General features: G+C 37.5%; 1 protein-coding gene across 1 annotated transcript in view; it reads right to left on the bottom strand.

Moving 5' to 3' along the window:
* Positions 1–12,680, bottom strand: part of PREX2 (phosphatidylinositol-3,4,5-trisphosphate dependent Rac exchange factor 2) — a 232,822-nt gene that overhangs the window by 155,305 nt on the left and 64,837 nt on the right. The window contains exons 6-8 of the mRNA XM_075213618.1: positions 11,312–11,473; positions 9,808–9,941; positions 4,822–4,925 (exon numbers count right to left, since the gene is read on the bottom strand). Coding sequence (XP_075069719.1) covers positions 4,822–4,925; positions 9,808–9,941; positions 11,312–11,473 — 400 coding nt within the window. The remainder of the gene's footprint in view (positions 1–4,821; positions 4,926–9,807; positions 9,942–11,311; positions 11,474–12,680) is intronic.

The raw sequence follows: 12,680 nt of genomic DNA, 5'->3' as shown, positions 1-12,680 counted from the left end.
CTATTTCTCATTGTTTTTTCCTTCTTAATTGGGCATTCCCACTGCCCTTTGTGACTGCAGCTTGTGGTTATTTATTTATTTATTCCAATCAGTAGCGCCATTAGGGTATGAGCTTGGAGTATTAACTTTGTGGATGCACTAACAGGTGTACCCGCATCTATACCCCTTCTCGTATATATTTTCTACATTTGAATGCTGGAGAATACTCCTGCATATTAATATTCAGGCGTATTCCTATATGCCTATACATTTGTTGTGGGGGATGGGTCCACTCTACGGGCATCCAGAACCCTCAGTCAGGCCCTGAACAAAGCTGGTAACAATGTAGTCATGATCCTTTACCATGATCCTATCACCTGCTATATGTCACATCTCAATATATACTGTATACAGCACATTTATTGTATAATCTAAACACACAGTTAAATACAATTTCAAAAACTTGAGGACAACCAATGTTTTAGTTTTGTTTTTTTATTGGTAAAATATAGTTATATATATAATATAATAATAAAATATAATTTTTGTGTACTCTGCATTATAAAACTGCCCTGTGGCTCTCAGAAACTTGACCTATAAGTGGAAGCCTATGGACTCGCAAAGAGTCGTCCTTCAGCACTCAGGAGAGGAAAAACCCCCTGTGGAGGAAACCTCTGGGGAACCATGGCTGCGAGGACCGCCCTTCCCTCTGGGCATTAAGAGGCTATGCAGAGTTAAATGGCCAAAATATACTTTGTTAAAATATATAAATATAATATAAATGTAAAAAATAAATATAATATAAATAAAATAAAAAAATAATTTAATAAAAAAAAATATATATATAATATAATAAAAAATATATGTAAAATATATAAATGTAAAAAATAAATGTAATATAAAATAATAAATATAATATAAAATAAAAAAATAATATAATAAGAAATATACTTTCTAAAAATATATAAATAAAATGTAAATGTAAAAAATAAATATAATATAAATAAAATAAAAAAAAATATAATATAATAAAAAATATATTTTCTAACAATATAATGCTGAGCATTTCTTTATCAGTTTTTCCAGTCTGCTGTCTCCTTCTTCTCATCTTGAAATGGGGCCACCAAGCTCTTCCGATGTCTCCTCGACAAGTATATCTCCATAATAATATTGTCTGTTTTCCCATTTTTCTGTGAAAATGCCAGCCATTTCCTTAGGTGGTTGTCCCAGGTAATAGTAACCCTGGGCAGGGAGACAGCAATTTATACCCTGGCAGGTATGACATTATAATGCAGAACATCGATGACATCACAAAGACACTAGTGTGCCCTGCCCTGCCCCGCCCACTGGGTGTGTCCTGCCCCGCCCACTGGGTGTGTACTGCCCCGCCCACTGGGTGTGTCCTGTCCCCACCACTGGGTGTGTCCTCCCCCCCCTACTGGGTGTGTCCTGCCCCCCCTACTGGGTGTGTCCTGCCCCCCCTACTGGGTGTGTCCTGCCCCCCCCCACTGGGTGTGTCCCATGGAACCAGATTGTATTTGTGTATCGGTGGAAAAGTAATCACTTGCACATTCCCAAAGTGAAAGAATTTTAATATGAAAACAAAAATGTTTTAAACATTAATTAAAATAAATAATGCACATTTTGAGAGTGGTTGGCTTGGAGTCTGTCCCTCCTGCCATTGGGGGGGTGGCAAACTTCGGTGCCTTTGTCTTCATGGAACTTGTTAGATCCATCGTTTTAGTGCATTGGAGCCAGATGGTTTAGGTGAAATGCACAGATTTGGATTGTGGCTGTTTGTGCAATGTGGTGGCTAGTCTCCTGTAGATAGGGTCATTGGATGTGTTGTATTTGATCCCTGATGTTTATGGGGGTTAGGTATCTAGTTGGGGACCTGGGATTTGTTTTTGTTTTTTCTGGGGCTTGGGCCCAGGACTGTTGATTTTTCTGGGATGGTGCTTTATCTGCTCAGCCACTTTATCGGACCTTTGTGTGAGGTTGGGGGAGTGGTTGTGGAGGACGTGTATCTTGTGTGTAGTGCTTAACTGTCTTGTGTGTTGCTTACTCTTGAATGTGTTTATTTGTTTGTTTCTGTGGGGGATCCATTGGTCCTGTTTACAGACTGTTGTATTGTTGTAATTTTTTGGAGTCTCATACTCTGGTTGTTTGGTGCGATGTGGGTGTTCTATTATACATATGATGTTTTGATTGTTTGATCAGCTTCCGATTGGTTTCAATTTGGGTGGATCATTCTCTGGTTCACCAGACCAGACGTCCCTTCTGGTGGGGGTGCTCTATGGCACGGAGGCGCGTTGGGGTTTCTCAGCACATACGGTTTGTACTTGCAGAATATTGAGGTGTCTGTGATTGCACCCAATTTGTGGAATTCCCTCCCACGCACAATAAGACTTTCCTCTAGTCTTCAAACTTTCAAGCGTTCACTGAAAACCCACCTCTTCAGACAAGGTTATGATATTCCTCAACCACCATCTTAATTTCCCTAGATTACCCTTTTACCATCCTCTACACTGCTAACGCAAGACAACAACCCTCTGACCAACATTGCAACATTGCGTTCTAGCTGGTCCATTGTGCAATATGATGTAGCACATGCCCTTGTGTTTCTAACTCCCATTGTCCTATAGATTGTAAGCTTGCAAGCAGGGATAAGCTTGCAAGCAGGGATCTCTTACCTCTCTGTCTGTATGTATTACCCAGTATTGTCTTATCAGTGTTTGTTCCCAATTGTAAAGCGCTATGGAATTTTCTGGCGCTATATAAATAAATGTTGATGATGATGAGGATTGCCTGTGTTTCGAACTGCCTTCCTTGCTGTCGTCGTGCCACCTCTGGTGACCCTGGTCGAGGATTGCTTGTGGGCTGGGTGCTGGGTGCTCTGCGGACAGGGATGCAGCTCTTGGCGATCCAGGTCAGGGGTTGCTTGTGAGCCCGGATGCCAGTGGGGTTTTTCATCATCATCATCATCATCATCACCACCATTTATTTATATAGCGCCACAAATTCCGCAGCGCTGTACAGAGAACTCATTCACATCAGTCCCTGCCCCATTGGAGCTTACAGTCTAAATTCCCTAACGTACACACACACAGACACAGAGAGAGAAAGAGAGACTAGGGTCAATTTGTTAGCAGCCAATTAACCTACTAGTATGTTTTTGGTGTGTGATTCAGTTTCAATTAACAAAGGTGCTGTGAAACTTTTCTTTGGCAAGGAATACAATGTGTTTGCTCATTGAAAAGCAGACACCAATATGCAGTTTATTTTGCAGATCTATTTCCCAGAGCAACAGAAATGATTAAAGTGATACTGAAATCATATTTCTAATTATTAAGACACCAATAAACGTGTTACTCTACCACTATCTGTATAAAGTGGTATAACGTGTGCAAAACTGAGGTAGAGCAATTTGTCTCCTTGGTTATAAAGCAAATTGCTGTATTATGTTTTAGCTTAATCTGTAAAGAATGCTATCTTGTTATTTGCCATGTACTGAATTTTGCACCTTTATAATAATAATAATAATAATAATAATAATAGAAAAGGCATGATGCTTCTTTCTATAAGATCAATGCTTTCAATAATGTCATTATATATTATAAAAAATAATATTGATTAACTTGCCTAAAAGAGAATTCCATGCATTTCTTTTTAGTTTTTTTTTTTTTATTTCATGTCCACAAATTAACACTAAGACAATTTACTAATTATTATTGTTAATGACATTTCTGCTGCCTACTTATCATATAAATTTGTCTTTCTAACATACATACTTGTGAGATGTAGCTTTCAGCTGACGTGTAGCAATATATTTTGAAAGAAATAGTAGCCAGACATAGTCCCCTCCCTTCTATATTCATTAGAAGCTTAGGTAACAACTTGTTTCCAACCATAAGGCTAGGTACACACTGAAGAATTTTCCAACCGATTGTATCGCTAACGATTCTCTATTTTATCTCTAACAATTGTATCTACGACTGAAAGTCCGATCAGTCAGGCGATTCATGCATACACACTACACATGATTTACCTTCAGATCTGTGCTCTTCATCTGGTCCTCTAGTCTTCAGAGAATGACAGCACAAGATTCATTCATTCATGATTGTCACATTGTCACACTGACACTGATTAAAACCTCCTTGTTATAGTTATACACATGTCCTAACAAATTTTGTTAGTTTCTGTGACTGTGAAACTAAGCATTCTGTCTCAGAACGAACAAATGAATTATTGCTGCTACAGCACTCTCTACACTTATTCACCGGGACATTCATTGCTAACATCGGCTGAAAAGAGCCCGACTCTGTAACCTCTATGGAGATCGTGAGCATAAGTGCATATACACCACATGATCGGTCGGTGATTGATCGGAGAATATTAAACAGCACGACCAACCAAATGTAAAGATGATCAGCACTTTGGGACGACATTAGATCATCGTATCACTACACACACTCACACGATATCTGACCAAACGGTTGGATGTCGGCTGATTGGAGGTTTTTCGTGCAATCATTGGGCCAGTGTCTACCTAGCCTAAGGCAGGAGAAAAGGCAATATAACTGTGTTTACAAATATTCTTATAAATCAAATGGGTATGAATTTAATGAAAAAGAAAGGAGTGGACATCTTGTTTAAGTGCGATCTGATTCCATTCTGCAATAATTCCGAGCTGCTTTAGACAGTAAATCATTTATACATAAAGATTATGAGATTACATGTAGTCACTTGCCAGTTGCATGGCGGGAAACAGTAGATGTGTCGGCACTGGTCATAAATGACCATAGTTTTGCTCACTTTGCTGGGATTATAATGCATACACACCTGTCCCATCATCAACGTTTTCAACCTCCATAACTTCAGTGTTAATCCGGCCTCTGAAGAGAAACCGCTGCCCGTCTGTGGATGCTTTGTTATTCTTCAGTCGCCTTCAAATAAAATGAAATGAATATAATTGCTATGGGAGTAAATCCGGCACGCATCCTTACTTAACAGCAGGTATGTCACCCACACTGGTGGAAAGGTCACGCTCACAAATTCCACTTGGCTGCAAAATCTGGGCAAGCAAAAGTAATCAGTTTTTAGTTATGCGGAAATTAACATATGTGGGTGTTTTCTTATCCATTCCCATCAGACTTTGTACAGCAATGGTGGCAATGCTGTCCCTGTGTGTAAGGACAAGCACCTTCAACAACTTTTTCTTTTGTATACACATAGGGTATTTATATAGCTGTACAGCCGGTACCATGTATAAAACCAAGCGTTGATTTATTTTTTCTCTGTTTATGTCTGTGCATATGTCTATATACTATATATATATATGTTATTCTTGCTCTCTATTTATATGTTGGTCTGTGTATGTTATTCCTGCTATAGATTGTAAGCTGGTGAGTAGGGCCCTTTTCCCTCTTTTTTTGTCTACACTTAATCTTATTTTATTGCAACGTTAATTCCCAGTTATAAAGCACTGCAGAGTATGTTGGTGCTATAGAAGTAAATATTATTGATAATAATAGGGTAATCATCACTAAACTAACTGAAAACATCACTGAAATCTACATTCTAACATAGAAACATGGTAGATTTTATGCTGAGCGGTCCTCTAAAAGTAAGGAAGATCCTCTGTTTGAATATACTAATGCCAGTTATGCTCTACACAGCTAAATGTGATATTGCCATTCTTTAAAATGCAATGGAAGCCCTCTTGTCCTCTTATCAACCTCCATAATGAAGAAGTCCTAAAGGATGTTCTTATAACAGACTATGAATATTTTCAAGTAAAGTTACCATCAGAAGCTTCTTTTCTTGGTCTCATCATATCCAATTTGAAAGTGTTTCTAAAAAGCTACATTTTCCTCTTGATCAGCTTTAATTGGCTCTGAACTTTCCATGACATGATGTCCCTTTGCTAAGCGGAATCTACGAATATACATTCATCATGACTAGTATTGTATTGACAGCGAGTGTAGACTGTCCTCATTCTGACATGTTTTAGGTCTAAACTAAATCTTACATGACAATTGCTGTACATAATATAATATATATCGTAGGTAATTAGGTTATTACAGCTGACAGATTAACACATATTAAGCTAAGTGTAGCAAAGAGCACCTTAAGTCTGTGTCAAAGATTTTTCAACTAAGAATTGTAATCATTAGATCAAATGCCCAGGCAGAGGACGTAACATTGTATAATGTATTTACATCATTTATTCCATTTCTCCTCTGAGTTACTTAAAATACTGACTACTAAGACTCGGGGCTCCTTCATTAGTGGTAACTAGCTTTGGTTCATAAATATACCATAAACACACCTCCACTGTCTGACAGCTTTCATATTAATCTTATTCTCACTTATTCGCCTGAGCTTCCTGAAGAGCAGACATCCTCCCAGATCTCGATGGAGGTGGGGCTTAATGACACGATTTGCATAATCAGGACCGCCCCCGCAGTGCCATGCTGTGAATCTCGACATTACATAACAGGAGGTGGGGCCACAATGATGCCTGAACTCCCCTCTGGGAGATCCCAGAGGGGGGCGGTTATTAAAAGTTGACGAGTATGTATGTTCTATTAAAGAAAGTTTTTTTTTATGAAAGTGGAAAAGTGTGGCCACAAAGCACATAGAGTTTGTGTGTGAAGATGCCAGCTTTTAATGCGTTCTGATGGGAGGAGCTGGGCAGAGTGAGGACGTTGACAATGGGAACAGTGCAATACTGGGCATTTTTCCAATGCAATACATGCTTACAAATGTATGAAAGTAACACATGTAAAATATTTGTGATGTCCACTACCATGATTTATTAAGATATGAATTAGACTAAACAAAGCAGTATTTTAGGTGAAAAACTGAAGCATTTAAATTAATGAAGGACAGGAGCAGACCTATAGTGTAATAGGGTCTGTCAAAGTTACTGCTATTCTATTTATTTTTTTGTGTGTGTGAGCTCTGATCCCAATATGCTCATGTGGAGGGGACATGAAGGCTGTGGCAGATGACTCCGCTCAGCAATACACTTCACCAAAGTCTTGCTCCCTTTCTGCTCTCTGTTGGTGCCGGTAACAGTTGAATGAATTAACCAAGCAGCAGACAGAGTGAGCATTTTTAAATTATCTATTTTTTTTCCAGAGTTCCACCTGTTATTAGTGCAGGACCAGTGCTAAGGGCAGCGACTAGCGATGTCAGTTATTAGCGCTGCATAAGAAAATAACAAGTATGTAATTTCGCCTGGACATGCATTATTATAAAAATATTTAAGACAATGTCAAGCATGCTTTGCTTCAGAACATTAATGGGTTACTGACTACATCTGCTGAGTATCTTCCTGGCTTTCCAGAGGTTATAAGTCTCATATGTGTTCTTTGCTTGTAGCCCTTATTCGTAGAGGCAGCATTAAGTGCTTAGAAAGTGGTTAGGGATTATTAGCTGAAAAAATTATAATATATGACACAAATGAAACAAAGTTCATACATTCAACTAGCTTTGACTTTAGGGAGCTGCTGAGGCAAAACATTAATTGAAAGTTGGAAGACAAAGGGGCCCAAGTTCACTTTCTGGCCAAATTCTTGCACTGTAACTACATCGCTACATATTCCATCATTATGTCTGGCTGCATACACAGTGTAGCAAATTGTCAGTGTAAATTGTATATTTGGCCAGAAAGGGGGCAAGATGTGTGATTCTGCTTGAACACTGCTGTCAGCAAGTTCTCTTCCTATCAATATCCCTTGTTTCCCAAAGGAAATACAGGAATGTAGATTATTTATCTAAAGACAAGCAGAGGGCCAAATGCACAAATGAAAACAATTTACATAACGCTATGACTTCCACAAGGTTTCCGTTATACCATAGCTTTCAAGACACTATATTTGGAATTGTAGAAGCTACTAAATGGATGTATATAAACCAAGCAAAACATACCGGTCATTATTATTTGTAAATATAGAGGACATAACAAAACTGGTGCAAATCATAGCATGGTGTTGCCTAGAGCCAGAGCCAGGTTCAGCGCTGCTGTTAGGCGAACCTTGGCAGTTGTCTAGGCGTGATGGTTTAGGGGGGTACATAATGTCACTTTTTAAGAGTTTTTGATGTCCCTGTGGCACACTGAGCGCTGGTCACTGACACGGAGGGACCTGTGAAGCTGCCGTCTGCTGTTCCTCTGTGTCTGTGATACACTGACAGTGCTGCACAGCGCCATGCTCCCAGCAAACCCAACTTTTTCCCCTAGCATCCATAGTAAGCCCCACTGGAAGTACTAACATGGAACATGTTATTGTATATAATGGGCATGTTACTTACATGTTTGAAAGATTTATAAGATTTGCATCCATTGCACCTGATGATTTTAGGCTTTGGATTACAATAGCAGCTCTTTCACTAAATAATACAAATTGCAATGCTAAACATAAAGAAGTTATTCACTTAAAAAAAAGTTTATTATGACTTTGGGCAGTGCACACTGATATAGCAGCACTCTCCTCCTCCTGCCCTGGTCTGGTGAAAATCCGGTTGTTCTTTTCATTCCTGGAAGTTGTCTTTAAGCAGGTGGTGTGTGCTGCTTATGTGTGCTGTAGTGTGCGCTCTATGATGTAAATCTCTGCAGTAACTTTCTCCCGGGTTTGAATGTTAAAGGAGAATTATACTCAGAAAGAACTCTACAACAACTCCCTCCTCTTTTCTGGTACACCTATCATTGCCAGTATACTGGTGTATGCTGGTACTCTGTATTGGTGTATGCTGCTGGTGTTTACTGTGTTACTGTGTTTACTGCAGAACTCAAAATAATGGATCGCACCTTCAAAACCATTACAATGCTGCCTCCTCTGTATTCTATTGTATATATATATCTATGTTCACAATGGGCAACCAGATCTTGCGCCTATAATTGTATCTTATCACCACTTCTCATTGAAACTTCAAGGACTTTTTCCCTGCTGCACCTAATTAACCATTATCCACTCAATTAAATGCAAATGTGACACTAGTTATCTAGCCCAATTGTCCCTTGCTACCAAGCTATTCCTCTCACAAACTGCAATGCCTAAATTACACTTCTAAATACAATATTACAAATATTATGTATTATTCAATCACATTGGCACTCCAACGCGCTTTAGACAGTGAGTATATACAAGATCCCTTAGCACGTAGCAATGTATACCTCTATGTATACCTATATGTGTTTATGTACAGCTGGACCATTACTAGAGATATGTACCTGTGCCTTTTGTAGAAATTCCTTTAATCCCCTTATAGATTCTAAGCTCTTTTGAGCAGGTCACTCTCATGTTTTGTCTCATTATATGTTCCTGCCACAAATGTAAGTTTGATTTAAAAGCCTACTCTAATGCACTGCTTAATATGTACGCATTGCAATAAATAAGGGATAATAATAGTGTCCAAAATATAATTTGATCAAACCATGCAAGCTTTCTATCATGGCGGGAAGAGATGCTCAAAATATTAAACTAGTTGACCTTGTGTGCATCAACTCGACCTTGTGTGAACCTGTGGTACTCAAATGTAGCTTGATATCTGTACTCAATCTAAAATTCAAGAAATCCCAGTGAACTTTCAAATTTTAAAACGTATTTGTTGAACCGGTTCTCAAGAATCTGTCCGGTATATGTGGCTGGTTATAATATCTCTAATGCTAGGTGCAAGGAAAATGCCCCTTTTGCCTATTTAGAAGTCAAAGCCTATAATCACTGCAGAAAATAAATCCAAATCCTTTGATTTCTCTCTTTATTTTTTTTTATGCCAAGCGTTCAGTCTCACATCTTAAAAACTGAATTTGCTACAACTTACCGATGTTTTCTTTTGCAGTACACTAAAAGGTTATCGAAGAGAAAGAAAATCCTCTCCTGAACATTCCCAGAGGAAATTTTTAATAGACCCCCGTGCATCAGCATTTCAGTGCAAGTGTCTGTTATGCTGGATCCCTAACAAATAAACAAAAAAGATCCATTAAATCACAAATGTTAATGCCCTTTTTTCAGATCACAACAGCATGGTCATCTAACTAATTAGCAATGCAATAAAAATATACAGACTGAACCTTTCTAGAATCCAACTTTCCTGTTACATTCTTATATACTCAAAAGAACAAGTTGACAATGTATAATTAGAATAATAACAATTTAAAAAAATAATAGTAATACTAAAACCACGTAATAAAGCATAGCAGTACGTTATAAAAATATGTTAGTTTTTGGAAATGATTATTTTGTAAATATGATTTAGTTTAAACATAGCACGTCATTTGATTCATTATATCATTTAGAACACTGTTACTGTGTGTGAATTGTTTTCAATTTAAAACTTGTGCTATAATATTAAACCAAAATTTGAATAGTTACTCCAGAAAACATCATTAGAACTGCTAACCTAATCCCGAAATTAGAATTTATTAGAAATACTAGATAATATACTATTACAGAGTTAAAAGTAAGAGCACAGGCTGTGTGCTACAAATTACTGATGAATGATTAGCTTCTGTATAGATGGCATCCAGATACAACCCACATAACTGTATTTGACATATGTTTGGGCCTCCCAGTAGTATTTTACAAAGAATGTAAAGTCCATTGGTTCCGAAATGCATTGGCATATTAGTCATCTGTACTCTTTGTGCCCACATTGAAGAAAGCTGTATGCTTACCATAAGATAGGTAGGATATTGCATGAAAGCAATGGAAAGCATGTGCATAGGCTTTAAGAACATTGACCATGGGAGGTCCAACACGCTTGGACTATTCAGCGGTGAGAGGATTATATTTCAGCAGATGGTAACTTAATGCCATGATGTTCATGCTAATAAACAGTCTCGGCATATTGTTAGGAATAGGAATGTAAGCCACGCTTTGATCCTTACTGATCTAAAAATAACTTTTTTATATTCCTTACAAAGACAAACCCTCCTGTTAAATGTTTCCTTCTGGTAGGAAATCACTTTGTTTCTTCATCCCTATTCCTGACCCACAGCCGAAAACCAGATGTTTATTTACTGAAGCCAAAAGTGTTAAAATACTAAGGGCTTATTGGTAAATCTAATTTGTTAACACATATTTGTGTTTGTATTAATATGTATCACTTCCTGTTAGTAAAATACTGATTCCAACTAATCGGTCTTAGAAGTATACAGTACATTTTTGGTCTTCTAAATGTTTGTAAACTGTGTTAATGCTATCATCAGCCCCAACACACAGAACAGTAATGTACATTACAGAATAAACCAGTTTACTGTATAAAGTAATCATTAGAATAAAAGAACATTGTGCTGGTGATAATTCAAGCAGTGTCTGACTCTTACCTCCCAGCCCTCTATGTGGCTCTGCCATTCTTCCAACACTTCTAATTTCTCCATCTGCCGCTTAGCCTCATTAATGTTAGAGCACACAGCCTTCATCGCTTGTAGAGCCTCCGCCACAGAGGCATGATCGCTGTGTCTCTTTGGTGTCCGTTTCAGTAACTCCTGTTGGGACATATAATGATTTACATTAAAAGAAGGTTTCAGTAATTACAGAAGTAGGTGGGACTGCGTTATAAGGTGGTTCACTGGTATGAACCGCAATGACTATACTCATTACAATTATCTATCTATTATTATTATTATTATTATTATCGTTTATTTGTTAGGCGCCACAAGGTTTCCGCAGCGCCGAACATGGTACAAACAGTAGACTATACAGGGTAAAACAGTACAGGACAATAAACACAAAGTACCAGTACTTCAGAAACTCCAAGCAGGCAGATACAGTAGAGACGGAGCAGAAGAACAGGTATGGAGACAGGAGGGAAGAGGGCCCTGCTCATTCGAGCTTACATCCTAAGGGAGGGTAAACAAAGTCAGGCACAAAAGGGAGCCAGTGAAGCAACGGGGAGAGAGGAAAGGAGCCAGGGGAGAAACAGAAGGGTGAGTGGTTAAGTGGATGGTTGGCAGGCCTTAAGGAACAGGTGAGTTTTAAGTGCCCGCTTGAAGGAGCACAGATTGGGTGAGAGACGAATGGAGCGAGGGAGGTCGTTCCAGTGAAGGGGTGCAGCACGGGAGGAGATCTATCTATCTATCTAAATCATATCTATCTATCTATCTATCTAAATCATATCTATCTATCTAATTATCTAAATCATATCTATCTATCTATCTAAATCATATCTATCTATCTATCTAATTATCTAAATCATATCTATCTATCTATCTATCTAAATCATATCTATCTATCTAATTATCTAAATCATATATATCTATCTATCTAAATCATATCTATCTATCTAATTATCTAAATAATATATATCTATCTATCTATATCATATCTATCTATCTCATTTCTATCTGTCTATCTCATATCTATGTCTATCTATCTATCTAAATCATATCTATCTATCTGTCTATCTATCTAAATCATATCTATCCATCTATCTATCTAAATCATATCTATCTATCTATCTAAATCATATCTATCTATCTCATATCTATTTATCTATCTATATATATATATATATATATATATATATATATATATATATATATCTATATCTATATCTATATATATATATCTATATCTAAATCATATCTATGTATCTAAATCATATCTATCTATCTATCTAAATCATATCTATCTATCTATCTATTTATCTATCTATCTAAATCATATCTATCTATCTATCTATCTAAATCATAT

This window comes from Mixophyes fleayi, chromosome 5 (genome assembly GCF_038048845.1).
Source record: "Mixophyes fleayi isolate aMixFle1 chromosome 5, aMixFle1.hap1, whole genome shotgun sequence".
NCBI lineage: Eukaryota > Metazoa > Chordata > Amphibia > Anura > Limnodynastidae > Mixophyes > Mixophyes fleayi.
The sequence above is the reverse complement of the archived record's forward strand: the minus strand, read 5'-3'. Positions and strand labels throughout refer to the sequence as shown.